Source organism: Lissotriton helveticus, chromosome 10 (genome assembly GCF_964261635.1).
Source record: "Lissotriton helveticus chromosome 10, aLisHel1.1, whole genome shotgun sequence".
NCBI classification, from domain to species: domain Eukaryota; kingdom Metazoa; phylum Chordata; class Amphibia; order Caudata; family Salamandridae; genus Lissotriton; species Lissotriton helveticus.
This window is the reverse complement of record NC_136071.1, coordinates 867,286,190-867,301,090: the sequence shown is the minus strand read 5'-3', so window position 1 is coordinate 867,301,090 and position 14,901 is coordinate 867,286,190. Positions and strand designations below refer to the sequence as shown.

The following is a 14,901-nucleotide window of genomic DNA, read 5'->3' as shown; positions in this document are numbered from 1 at the left end:
CACAGGGATTTGTGGCCTGCTGAGCTGACCACCATGCCTGTGATGGTTTTTTAATAAAGCAATCTTTTTTAAAGAAAAATTCAGCCCGTTTTTCTTAAAGGAAAATGAGATGTCTTTATAAAGAAAAATATGAAACCTTGAAGTTTCATTTATTAAGATTACGTATCACTGCCTTCTCTTATATTATTTACATTCTGAAAGGAGAAGGGGTCTTTTGGGGTCCCTTTCTCCTTTGTGAATGTGTTACCACAAGTTATAAACTGGTGGTAAAAGTTAACTGTTTTGCGACCGTAATTTGGACGCAAAACAGTAATGCATACCATACTGATTTGGTATTTGGAAGGGACACCGTAAACACGCCCCTCCAAATACCGAATCGCAAATGCAAAATGCGATTCAGTAACAAGTTAATAAATCACATTTTGCATTTTGAACATTTGAAAAAAAAAAATCCGATCGCAAATGCCCCAATTCTGCACATCAGTTCGTTTGTGACAGGAAAACGGCTATTTATATCTGGCCGTTGTTATTTCCAGCCTCAAAAGCTTCCTCAAATCCAAGCTTGGTAACTCTGAATAACTGGTAACTGAGATAGAAATCCTGGCTGGAAATGGCAACTCGGGATTGGTATTTCCACTTCAAGTTACCGGTAAAGAGGAATGGACCCTGTTGTAAGAAATACCTTGGCAGGTAAAATGGGATGCCTAGATCATGGGCCCTACTTTAATTGGAAATGCTATTTATTTATTTATTTATTTATTTGAAACTTTTGTAAAGCGCATGCAAAGGCCCGAGGGCATCTCGGCGCTAAGTATCTGCAGGGTTTCAGCCCGAGGGAGGTATCTCAAGATCACAGATTAAAAAGCCAGGTCTTGAGTTGTTTCCGAAAAGACCAAAGGGTATCGCTTGTTCTAATCGATAGCGGCAGAGTATTCCAGAGCTTTGGTGCAGAAACTAGAAATCTTCTATCACCCCATGAAACAGTTTTCGTACGAGGTACAACAAGCTCTTGTAGACTGGATGAGCGTAGGGTTCTGGGGGGACAATAGGGAATAAGATTTCTGGTGAAAAAAACGGGTCCTATGTTTCGCAGAGCCTTGTACACTATGCACAGAGTTTTAAATTTGACTCTATTTCTAATCGGGAGCCAGTGAAGAATCCTGATGGTTTCTGACACAGAGTGATGTTTGGGGATTTTTCCTAGTAACCTAGCGGCGGCATTTTGAATAGACTGCATTTTATTTAGAACTCTTTCTTGAGCATTTAGAAAGAGTGCATTGCAGTAGTCTAATGTGGACAGTACCAAGGCACTAACCAGGGTTTTGGCGGCTGTCTCTGGAAGGAATGGGAGAATTTGTTTTATCAATCGTAGTTTGTGGAAGGCAGAGGAAGTGATCTGATTGGCGTGGGGGAGAAAGGTAAGATGATCGTCGAACATGACTCCCAGGTTCCTCACCTTACTGACTGGGTTCGGCGGGGTGCCCAATGATAGGGGCCACCAGAGGGAGGACCTTTCAGGAGTCAGATGACCAAAAATGACTACTTCGGATTTGTCTGAATTTAATTTCAGACAGTTGGCCGCCATCCAGTTCCCTATTGCCTGCATACCCAGATTAAAAGCATTAGCTGTTTTGTGGTCATCCCTTCCTACGGCAAGGACCAGCTGGGTGTTGTCTGCGTAGGAGGTCAGGCTCATCCCATGTGCGCGAATAACGTTGGCAAGGTCCGACACATAAATGTTAAAAAGCGTCGGACTAAGGGATGAGCCTTGAGGGACTCCACATGGCAGAGACATAGAAGGTGATTGGAACGGTCCAATGGTAACCACCTGAGTCCTGTCCGACAGGAAGGAAGCCAAGAGTTTCTTTGCAATGTGTTGGATTCCTATGCCCTCGACACGGTCGATCAAGATGGTATGATCGACCGTGTCGAAAGCTGCCGACAGATCAAGCAGTATTAGAACTGCTGTGCCCCCAGCGTCGCGGATGGATCTTATATCATCCGCCGCTTTAACCAGGGCCGTCTCTGTACCACCGTATTGGCGGAAGCCGAACTGGGATTCATCGAGTAGATTGTGTTCCTCGATGAAAGCTGATAATTGAAGATACAAAGCTTTTTCGACAATTTTTGCCAGAGCAGGGAGACAGGCAATTGGGCGATAACTTTTTAAATCTTCATTATCAAGATTTGGTTTCTTAAGCAGCGGTTTGATAAGGTTTTTTTTAAAGCATCCGGGTATATGCCTGTGCTGAACATAGAGTTACAGATTGCCGTGATGTATGGCAGAACTACTTCAATGACGGGAAGCAAGACTTTTAAGGGGCAGGGATCCAAGGCAGAGCCTGACTTGATGAGGGAAATGATGTTCCGCACCTGAGAGCAAGAGATGTCTGCAAACTGCGGGAAAACGGGACTGGAAAAGGAAACGGTTGTTTTAGTGGGCGTGTGAGGATTATTGGCGAAGGCCCGATAGATATCGTCTACCTTACTTAAAAAGAAGTTGGCTAAAGCGTCACAGAGCGTTTGAGAGGGGGAGGGAGTCAGATTGGGGGAGTATCCTGCCAACTGCTTGGTAGTAGCATACAAAGTTTTGTTAGAATTTTTTGCTGATTCATTTCTCTCACAATAATATTTTTTCTTGGCCTCACTGATTAGAGTTTTATATTTAGCCACCGTTTCTTTGTACTTGGTTTAGGCTACTTCTGAGTAGTCCTTGCGCCAGTGCCTTTCTTTATTCCTACACAGTTGTTTCTTGCTACGTAATGCCTCAGAGTACCACGGGGCCGATGGGACGGATCTTTTGCCGGATTGTTGTTTAACTTGAACCAAATCCGTGGTCGCAGAACCTACCCACTTATTAAATTGTGTGGTCGCGATATTGGGGTCAGATGAGAGAGGAGGCATTGAGTTTGTCAGGCGTGATTCCAACCTAGCATTATCGATGTCACCCCACGCGAGATAAGAGTGGCAGGACTTGGGGCGGGGACCAGGGGCAACAGGGTCATAAATAGCCAGAGATGCCAGAATGGCATGGTGGTCTGTCCAGGTTAGAGGAAGAGTATGTGTCACTTGTAGGCCTTCTAAATTGGTGAAGATGTTGTCCAGAGTATGACCCCCTTGGTGGGTGGGTGAGTTCACCAAACTACGAAGACCAAAATTAGACATGTCAGCTGAGAAAGCGGCTGTGTCTGGATCTTCTGGTTTGTCGAAGTGAAAATTAAAATCACCCAAGATGGTGAGGGAATTGTCAAGGGCAAACACTTCCAAGGTGGACCTGGAGTCAGAGATAAATTCAGACCTGGGCCCCGGTGGTCGATAAATGAGCAATCCCTTGAACGTATAGGAAGGGGTGAGCTTAATTGAAAATTGGAGGGCTTCACAGGAGGGGAGCGTAATCATATTGGTTCTCACCAGAAAGGCGTCACGAGCAATAATGGCAATTCCACCCCCCTTCTTTCTCTGTCTATCTAACCTATAAGTGGAAAAGCCTTTAGGAACAGCAAACGCTAAATCTGGATCGGACGAGCTGTCCATCCAGGTTTCAGTCATGAAAAGCAGGTCCAATTTTTTGTCCTCAATGAGATCAAAAATGTCCTGTCGGTGTTTTCCGAGCGAACGGACATTTGTGAGGGCAAGAGAATAGGATTTAAGGGAGTTTGCGTTGTTAGACGAGGGGGCTTTCAAAGTGCTGGGTATGGAGGCTTTACAGCCTGGGCATGATAAGGCGTGGTTTCCAACGAGGAGTCCTGGTTCGAATATGCAGCAGGATTTGAGAACAGGGGGACGCAGTTGTAAGAGCTTGGACGCAGTGTAGAGACCTCGAGGGGGTAGAGGGACGAGACCAGGGGGGGTGGCCCTCGGCCCGGGCCAGGCGCGGACGGGCGCAGACAGGCTTGCCTTTGGCGCGCCTTCGCGCCCGCCCGTTGCGCGGCCGGGAGGGTCTGTTGTTTATATCCATGTATGGAAAAGGGTGGGAGGAGGGTGGGAGGGGCGAAGATCTCTACCGCCAACCTTCCCTGCCCAAGATGGCGTCAAGTTGCTAAGGGGTTCCCAGCGCCTAGTAACGGCGACGCTGTTGAGTGCGGGGAAATGAGCCTTGGCGAAGTAATCTCGACCAAAGGTGGGGCCTGATAAAACTGACAATTAAAATATATTACAGTTTTTAAAAGTGGGGGAGTTGTTATTCGTATCTCAAACAAACAAACACAGATTGCAGCATAATAATCAGAGCGCAAGCGAGCGCAAGGTACCTCCGGCATGAAGATTTCTACTTTTTTATGATGTTAAAGATTTTGAGGAGTTCAATGTATTAATATTGCGAAATCACCCATTAGAATCGTGGGATGAAATGTATTTTTTATCCTACATAGTATTTAGTAGCCACTACAAAGGAAGACATTTTGTCTCACGCTACAGTATACACCAAATACAAAACTACCATGATTATGTCCTGTCAAATAGTATTCATGACAGACAGGTAATGTACTGCTGGCTGCCTTTTCCCATAGAAGTGAGTATGTTTCATTGTATGTGTAAGGCCTGGTCTTCCTATTTATTTATTTTATGCAGTTTTATATAGTGTAAACTTTACCCAAAGGTGTCAGAGTGCTTTACAAAAGATACAGGTAAGTTATAAAAGGTACACATGATAGAATATACACACTAACAATTTACATATACATTCAAAATTGTAAAAATCAAAGGTGCCAGCTTTAGGTTGGTATAGAATACATATTTGCAAAGTTGACAACAACATGGAACCTTACGACCATCCATTAAAGCATCACATCTATCTCAGCCTCAGGTGAAACTGCTCCTTGGAGGCTTAATGGTCTTCTTTGCTATCATTTCAGTAGACTGTGAAATTGTGCACTTTACATGGCTAGCCTCAGGAGCCTTATTGTGAGCTAAGCTTAGGGTACAGTGCTAGTGTCACTCAAGCATGCCTGTCTGCACTCCCACCAACACGACTTGCACCACAAACACAGGACATGTAAATAATCAGCACACTGAGACTGGCCAGTGCCTGCCACAAATAGCCTAGCACAGCTGTTAGAAATGGGTTTTCTGGTTGGCTAAGGCTTGCGCCAAAGCCAGGCAGAAACCACCACTCTAGTCAGGGCAAAGGAGTCACACGCCAAGATAACCCCTGCTCACCCCCTTGGTAGCTTGGCACGAGCAGTCAGGCTTATCTCGGAGGCAATGTGTAAAGCATTTGCGCAGCACACACACAGCCGCAACACACTAGGCACACCACAAAAAGGAACTCCACACAAGGATATATATAAAAATAGCCTTTGTATTACCATAAACACACACGTGGGATTTTCGTGGGCTCGAGAACAAGTATGCTGCCACACAACGTTGGAGCCTCTCGAGCTTGAGATACAGAATGCCCCCGCAATCGTTGGAGCCTCGTGGGCTCTGTTCAACAATGCCCCTGTGTGCGTGGGAGCCACGGGGCTCTGAATGGTGAGGAAATGCCCCAGTGTTCGTTGAAGCGGCCCGCTGCCATCCAGGGACGCTCTAAAACTAGGTCAGCGCTTCTCCCACCTGGTGGCACCCACACTCACCGGGCTCTCTGCGGCCTTGTCTCCGCTCCCTTCGCGGCTCGGGCAGGACGGCTGGCCTTCTCCAGTCGGCGGCGGGGGTAGCTTGGGGACTCCTCGTGGCTTGGCTCCCAGGCGGCATAGCCTCCAGTTCGGGGAAGCTCCCCCGACTCGAGGTGCAGGCTGGCTGGGCAGCCAATCGCAGCACAGCCCTCCAGACGAGCCTCCAGGCTCAGGGACGCCTCAGCAAATGGCAGTGCGGCCCTGGAGACGAGCCTCCAGGCTCCGGGGCCGTTAGCCTATGGCGGCGCGGCCTTCCCAATGAAGCCCCCGGGTGGCGGCGGTGATTCCTCTGGTGAAATACGGGGTAGGCACCCGTTTGAAGGCACGAGTCCCTGGTGGTGTGGGCACCCGTCGGGGGTTAAAAAGGTATAAATACGCGGGGTAGGCTCCTGCTAGGCGTATCAAAATTCGGCAAAGTCCCTGGCGGGGTGGGCACCTGCTAGGGATATTAAAACTCGGCAAAGACGGGGTAGGCACCCGTGATAAGGGCACAATTGCCGGGGGATCCCGGTGTTGTAATCACAAACTAGAAGTGCACTTCAGGAATAAGGATACAGCACTCACAGGGCGCTTAGGGGCAAAAAAGTCCAGGGCAAAGTTGAGTAAAAAGTCCTTAGGATGCAGGCAAAAGGGGGGGCAAAGGCTGGGCCCAGGGGCCAGCTCACAGGGCCCTCCAGGCAGGGAGGCAGTCCCCAGTGGCGGTTCCTCCTGGCGCCCAGCAGCAGCAGGCCCCCCTCAAGTCAAGATCAGACAGAGAACATTTTCCATGGGGTCACAGCCCCTTTTTATATACACATTTCCTTTGTCTCAGGCTGCAGGGTTAAGGAGAAACCAGATGCAACTGGTTTTAGAGCACTCTGTTGTGCTCAGCCCCTTTCCCATTTACAGGCCAGGCTAGGGACATCAGACGCATCACAATGGGCGGAGCCAGCATTGTGGAGGGAAAGCCTAGCCCTGTTCAGGTCCCAGGTGCACTCCTCCCTCTCATCAACATGCAGATCTCTCCATTCACCACCGGGGCAGACTCATCCTGACTCCTGGAGACAGGCACAGCAGCCAGCTCCAGCCAATCACAAGCCAGACAGTCCATTCACATTTATTACACAGACATGCCAACATCTAGAAGTGGCACTTCCACACTAGACACAGTAAATCCGCACACATCATCGCGCAGCATTTAATCACACGAGTCCGCACATACCAAACTCGCCCCTGCACTACCCACACATCAGGAACTACCATGGACACATACATTCCCCATGCATTCCTATGGGAGGGCAGGCCAATCTCACCACACGCACTCAGAGTGCGCGCGCACTTTACACTGGAACACAGTGTCAAAGTGCGCAGAAGCCAAAAATAACTAACACCAGGTCACAATTAAAAGCAAAAAGTTTAGGGGTGAACCTGCCAGAAGGGCCAAGTCCAACGATAGCATACTCAGCTATATAGATATACTTGTAAGAGGTGGTGAGAGGATGGCTACTGTTGATAGGGGATTCTGCGACCTCCTGGCCTAGATGACAAAGACAGAGAGATTGTTTATTGCACTTCTTAGTTCATTTGAGTCCAGGGGAATATGTGAGATATACATCATAACAGCATATTTTGTACCCCTTATTGCAGATAACACTATGGTGGGCGCTAGAGAGCATTACTGAGGTACTGTTGGGTTCCTCTCTCTGCTAATATGTTGTTGAAGGCTGTGTATGTTGAATACACCATTTCCAGCATCGAGGGAGGCATCTGTCACTGGGTGTCCATACATATGGCTGTTCCTCAGGGAGATTATAAGCTCATTCACCTCCTTTTCCACCCCTTAATGGGAGACCCTTGTGCTAGGGAGAGCTTTTGACTATTTGCCCTTTAGAACCCAACTAACATTCCAGCATTAGGTCTTCATCTATTTCAAATTACTGTGTGGACTTTTTCAAGAGGTTATCAATTTAGACCCTGATTGTGTATGCTATTTGAAGAGATGTGGTCAAAGTGATTCAGTCATTTATATTGAGCTACTGCAGTGGTGGTCTTCCAGACTTTGATTTAAATCCATCCTGTCATCACTCGAACTATTTTCAACTGTGCTGCTTTGTTGTCGCGCCATTCAGCCAGCCCCATCGCCTGCCTCACCTTTGTTCAGGGGGTAGGCCCTTTCTCAAAACCTTTCTTTTGGCAATGTAGGTCTTTTCCATCAGAGTGACTAACCTGCTTTCGGTCAGATGACTGACCCTTCTCCCTTCTTAGCCTTTTGTGGTGCATCTAATACCTAACTTATATTACACTAGCGTATGTTGAGATACGCACTATAAAAACACACATATATGCTTTACATACTCATGAATGAACAAATAAATGAATGTGACTTGTAGAGCGCACGGCTACTGCATGTAGTCTCCTGGTGCTGTGCATTCAGTAAGCTACAGAGTGCAGTCAGGTCATCTACTCTTGTTTGTTAGAACCAGGTCTTCAACCTTTTCTTGAACAGTGAGGTAGCATCTACTGAGCAGAGCTCAAGAGGGCGTTTGTTGCGTGCCGTAAGTCCAAGATCGGGTAAGGTTCGTCCACCTGTTCTTATGCAGCAAATCTTAGGAATCCTTGCAAAAAGGCTGTTGGCTGACCGCAGGTTTCTGGAGGGGACATATAAACTGATTGTGTCCCCAAGATAACCTGCATCTGTATGGTGCAGTGCTTTATGAACAAAAACAAACCTTTTGAAGAGAATTCTCTTCTTTATCAGAAGCCAATGAAGAGCACATAGGTGCAAGAACACGTGGTCTTGGAGGCAGGTTGAGGAGAATGATGGCTGCCATATTCTGGATCACCTAAAGCTTGTGGAGCAGAAAGTCTGGAAGTCACAAGTATAGGGTATTTCTATAATCCAGCCTCCTGGAGGCTATGAGTGCCTGGACTACCGACTCACTTGCAGAGAAAGAAAGGCAATGTAAGAACTTGTTTTAAATCTCCGGAAGTCCAAATCATGTCCCAACCACTGACTTGATTTGTGGTTGAAAAGAAAGGGAGTTTTCGAATTTAACACCCAGGTTCTTAACTATTACCCCATGCGAACTTAGGGGTGGGACCTTTTTTGGCCACAATGTGCGCCACTTATCTGGGGCATTGTAACAGAACAATAGTAATTTGGTAATTTCTGCCCTACATTTTAGTTGATGGGCGCCCATCCAGTGAAAAAACAGTGAAAGGCAGGTTTTAATGGACTCTCCCGCATTCTTCTCTCTCCTGCCACATGTGAACAGCAGCTGGGCATCATCAGCATCTTTAATCACCTTTGCCCCAAGGCTTCTTCCAACTAGGCTAAAGAACTGAGGTACACATTGAACAATGTGGGGCTCAAGGCAGAGTCCTGCGGTACTCCCACATTCAGCTCACATGCAGTAGAGGAAATAGGAGGGATCCATATTTCATGTCCTCTATCCTTCAGAAAGGAGGATAACCAGTTCAGGGCCAGTACACCTACCCCGATAGATTGGTGACATTCTAGAAGCCTGGTGTTGGGACTTTATCAACGACCGCTGACAGCTCTAACATAATCAAAACAGCCCCCCCCCCCCCCCCCCCCAGCGTCCAAGGTGCATCTGATAAGTTCGGTGACTTCCATCAGCACTGTCTCCGTACTGAAATTTGGTCTAAAACTGAATTGGCTAGGATGGATCAGATTATTATTTTTAAGTACCTTAGACAGGGCTAGCAGGAGGAAGATTTGCCTATAATTAGATTGCTCACTAGGGTCTGCCTCGGGTTTCTTTTAACAGGGGCAGAATTTTTGACTACTACCATGACACATGGACCATTGGTGTAGACAGCGAAGCGTTGAGCACCCTGTTACCCAATGGATTAATGGTTGTTGCCCCCGGTGCTAGCAGGTTTGGAGTATAAGGATCTGATGCAGATCTTCATTTGAGGCCTCTTATTGCTGCCAGTGATCCTCTTTGAACAGACTAACCATCAAAAAAGGTCCCATAGCAGGTGTTATTTTGACTTCTGTAATATTCATTTCATATTCCAAAGAAAATAAATCCAGCCATCGCATTTCGTTTTTTTCCAATCGGAACACATGAATGCCACTGCTGACATCAGTATGTACAGCTCTCATTTCCAACAATTCACTGGATTGGCCTCACTATTGGAAACACATACTAACACAGCTTCATGATAATCCATAGAGAGACCATGATTTTAAGACCACATGCTCATTATATATAGATTTAATATGTTTAGTGGTTTCAGTTTTCTATCATGGTCTAGTTACAGTTTCCATGATGAACAGAACCCTCCTTTTTGCTACATTTAAGTACAGAACAGTGCTGAACCACCAGCACTATCATCTAAACCACCACTTGGACGTTTTGATTGGTGTCTTTGGGTGGCTTGCTCCTTGCTGCCTACCAAACCAAGCCAAGTATCAATGAGGATGGATGCTGACTCACAGTTTTTTCCCTAGTCAGCAAGATAAATCGTTGTTCTTTTTTTCTTTTATATTTTACTCTTTGGAATATTTGAGTTGTATTCATTGGTTTTATCTGCAGAACAGTTCATGGTTGTTTGGAGTACCCGCGTTGAAGGCTAGGCGCTGTTATCGTACTTTTGCAAATCACCACCATAGCTTTTCCCATTTGCCTTCTCAATGTAGTTTGCCGCTATCAGGCTGGGCACCCCTGGAAACATTAGACTCCCATAGAGTGTGTATCCCGAGTTACTTTTAGTGAGCATACCCACCCATTCCATAAACTCAGGGCAAGTTTTGCTCTTTTGGTCTGACACTCCAAGAGAGGACAGCAACCAAGAGACTCCTATCAAGTGATGAAAGAAGTACCAGCAAAGCACTGTACATATGTTATCTTTTGCAGTGTTATTGTCATGATTTGACTGTACTTTGTACCAGCAGGAACAGCAGATTGATTCAATAGCCGTGCAAATAAATATTGCCCAATGACACATTAATTAGAGCAACTGTTCTAATAAACAATAGCGTCCAGCTGCAAATGAAACAGGTGGGGCAAAGATTTAACCTACTGAAGGGGACTGGAAAAAAACAAGCAGTGCCCTTACAGTCTACGCCAAAGCTCTAAATCATGGTCCATTTGTAACACTGTTTATAATAGGCCATGATTAAGAGCTCTAGAGTTGAGGATGAAGGCACTGCGAGTTTCTCACAGTGCCTGTCCGCTACTTATATCTACTTTTAAAAAAATGAAAGATTTACTTACCTACTGCCTCGTCCTCAATTCTCCTCTTCTTCTTCTCGGCAGTTGGTGGCTCTAGCACAGGCACACAGAGCCTCATTCAACTCCCCTCTACCAATCCTGGTGCTACTATCATACTGCTCCACCAGCATGAGAGATGCACCAAGATTAGCTAGAGCATGCTGGTTCGATGCTCCTTCAAGCATGGGGGTCTGTGCTTGCTCTCCACCCAGCTGTCTAAGACGGCTTGGGTTGGAATGTTATCATATCAGGCGTTCTGTCGGAAGACAGCCAGCCAAAGTGACATGCGCACTTTAAACTGAAATGAACACTGTTCCTCCCTGCTGCTGGCCCCGTCCTCAGACTTGGCTGCTGCCAGCATAGAAAAAGAAAATGGTAATAAATTGGTTTTCCTGCTATTTTATTTTTCATGTTTCCTTCACTTTCCGCTGCTAATAAATACACAAGCACACATATTACTACGGTGCAAAGGTAAAACAATCACGTTTATTACCACACTAAAGCCAAATTGAGATGAAAAAACACTATTTACTGTATTACAGGTTGCATGTGTCAATTACTTTACAAATGGAAACAACACTCCACAACAGTGTTAACCACCAGAAGGCCACTTCATAATGACTTTACCTTACTGGACAATTTGTACCCTTGCTTCCTGATTTTGGATAAATACATTTTGTTAAAACATGTAAACATTACAACATTCCATGCCATAAGACATACTGACAGTTGTGCACAGTGTAATCTGCTCTTTCTTACCACTGTTAAGGGATATTTGTATAAATCTACACAAACATAGATATTTTACATTAATGAGAATTTGAAAAATGCATGCATTTGTCTCTTTACAATTTTACGTCTGTAATGATGTCATCTTTCTCAACTAGGTATATCAAGATTGGCGATAAAGAATGTGAAGTCAACCCAAGCTTCCGTCTCATTCTGCACACTAAGCTGGCCAACCCACATTACAAGCCGGAGCTACAGGCCCAAATGACACTTATCAACTTCACTGTCACCACCGAGGGCCTTGAGGACCAGCTTCTGGCCGAGGTTGTTAGCGTCGAAAGACCAGACTTAGAACACCTCAAGGTAACAGCACTTTTGAAATGGTATCTATTGTCAAAGTAGTCACAGACGAATACCTCAACTTCTTTGAAATTGCTGTTATAATATTTCCATGTAGATGAAAATTCCGTGGTGCTCAAGAACTTTCAGACTGTGTTTTTTATTTTATGTTTATGATTGCCAGCTGAGCACTATTAACTGAGTAAAATTACAATGTGTTGACCGTGTGGGTCAATTTGTTTGTAAACTATTTGTCCTATATTCTTTTGAGGAAGCGACCATAAAATGTAATATTATATGCACTTTACTTTTAAGAATCTTCTTTTACATGCAATGAAACAGGCGACATTGGAGCGGTTCCATTATGCTTTACAATTGTATTGTGGAGCTGGTAGTGGGGAAACATCAAATCAAACATAAAGGAGGACAATTCATACTTGCCAAATTGGGAAAGATTGCAAATAATTTGAATAGAACTGTGTCACAGAACCTATCTAATAGGTATATGAAAAATCAACACATGGGTCTAGCACTTTGTAAATAATGACTATAAGAAAGGACATCTTTATATTGTGAGCAAGCCTGTCAGGACTGAACTCCTCAACAGGATGTCTTTTACTACAATCAGCTCCTCAGTAAAATTATAAAGCATGAGGGTCCCACCTGCTTTTAGAATCTCAAAATAGTTGTAGAAAAGGATGTATCCTGGTTCGCTCATAGGTCAACACCCATCAACAAAAGCTGAGTGTTGCAACAAACCAAGATCCCAGCCAGACGCGGCCCATTCTTTAGGGTGGAGGGGCCCCACCTTTTTGCAAACATGAAGAGTGTCTGTCAGGCTGAGCAAAGTACAGCCTGACGGCCACTCTTAAAGTTCAGGTCTGACAGCCAGAAGCTGTACATGCGCTAAATTAGCTTCCTGAGCTGAACTTTGTGGATTTCACAACCCAGTGGGCCTTACCTCTTTAGCCCGCAAAAGGGCTAGTAGGTCCTCCCCTTCATAATGAGGTGGCATGTCACTGATAGACAGGGACCTGGGCGCTTCAGTTTTAAGCCCTGAAGTGCCTAGGGCTGAGTGTCCATAAGTGATACCTTGTCACAGCGTGGTGTCAGCAGCCTCAATGACTTCATCCCGCTCTTTTACAAATATGGAACTGCTGCCTACTATCATAGGCTGAGCCACAGTCAGTCAACAATTACAGGCGGAATTTCCCAACCCTACTGGAACGTCAGAGGCTTCCCTCTTGCCACTTCTGATGATCACTGTAGCCTGGTAAATGTTTCTTTTTCCTTTTAATGTTTGGTACTTGCTTGTGTGTAGGTATGAATGTATGCGTATTAGTGCATGCCTGCTATCAATAGATGTGTGCGTATGAATGTGCTTGTGAATTGTGTGTGTATGTGTACGCGCTTGTGGATGTATTGATGCGAGTGAGTGTGCATGTAGATGGGTAAGTGCGAGTATGTATGTTTGTCCATATGCGGCCTGCTCGCCCTTCACCCCGCCTTCTTAAATTACCCATTGCCCCTGCTCCTAATGTAAAACACAAGATTTAGAAATCGCATCTTGTAGTACATATAAACAGGGCCACTGATATTATGGGATTGTGCAGTGATTTTTGCATGATTATAGATTTGCCGCATTTGTCACATAATCTGATTTTCACAAAAACAAAATTTTGTTTCTAGCTCAAACAATTCAAGCGTTACTAAAAATGCAGAGAGACATGCTGGAAATGGAAGGCCCTTTGTAAAACTGGATTGGTCAAATTTCCATTGCTTATTGCAATATTTGGGTGTTAAACTGGTACTAATGTGATGCAACCAATGCCCAGACAGTGTTACCAAGTTTAGAAATATCACAATAATGAAGTCATTCTGTTACAAAATGTGCTGCATTATGCTGCATGCTTTGCCCGTTCTTGCCACATAATTTATTGAACTCTGCTGCATATTTAGGTCCTATTCTGCTGCATACTTTCAGTGGTCCTGCATAAAGAATTACTACAATAGTACTTCTCACTTACTAAAAACAGTAATTCACAAACCTACGAGTGTAAATTTCCACCTCTCCTATCTTTTCTGTGAGGAGATCCTCATGTGTAACAATACTACTAAGGGCCCGATTACGATGTCTGATGGACCAGAGTCCAGAAGTGGTGCAATCTTTTATATCTTTGGCACACCTACACGTGTCATTTCCCCTCACTCCACACAACTCCCACCACCCATCCGGGTTTTCCAAGATGTGCAAAATAGTACAAACTAGGCACTTCCCAAAACATCATAAATTTGAGGTGGGGGGGCTTGGGTGATGGTAGCAAGAGAAACAGGGTCACTGTCAAATAAGAACATTCTTTCTATTTTGTGTTTAGTCTAAAAGTGTTGTACAGTTTATTTCGACTAAAGTATGTAAGTTCTACAAACACAGTAATTCTAGCTAGTCCTCGATTATTTATGGAAGTGGGCGGCACTTGATATTTTATAATGTTTATGGTAGAAATAATATTTTTTTCTTTAAAAAAGTATGACCAGACCAAACTTTATCAATTTTCCTCTAATTACTTGGCGGCTGTTTTGCACTTTCTTCCAGTCTGTGCTGACAAAGCATCAGAATTTTTTTAAGATTGAATTGAAGCACTTGGAAGACGAACTCCTGACCCTTCTCTCAGCTGCGCAGGGAAGTTTCTTGGGAGATACAGAACTGGTGGAGAAGCTAGAGTCAACCAAGACAACTGCAGCTGAGATAGAGCATAAGGTAATTACTTTTAATTAAATTTAACTAGAATTACAAGCAGAGTTTGAAAATAATGGATCCCTGTTCTGGCAACTATTTCTGTACTGGATCTGACCGACCCAAGAAGCATGCTGAATATGTTCTGATGTAATTTCAGACAAAGGATATAATTCAGCAGAACCCACAGGCATTTCATTAGGAGTGATGGGACCTACTAATTTGTATTTATTTCTTTTTTAGAGCTACTCATACCAGTCTATGG

At 44.8% G+C, this 14,901-nt stretch overlaps 1 protein-coding gene across 1 annotated transcript in view; it reads left to right on the top strand.

Annotated features, from left to right (window-relative positions):
• The window catches only part of DNAH11 (dynein axonemal heavy chain 11), a 3,642,058-nt gene that overhangs the window by 2,948,860 nt on the left and 678,297 nt on the right, over nucleotides 1-14,901 (top strand). The window contains exons 67-68 of the mRNA XM_078663510.1: nucleotides 11,722-11,926; nucleotides 14,496-14,660. Of these exons, the coding sequence (XP_078519636.1) occupies nucleotides 11,722-11,926; nucleotides 14,496-14,660 (370 nt within the window). The remainder of the gene's footprint in view (nucleotides 1-11,721; nucleotides 11,927-14,495; nucleotides 14,661-14,901) is intronic.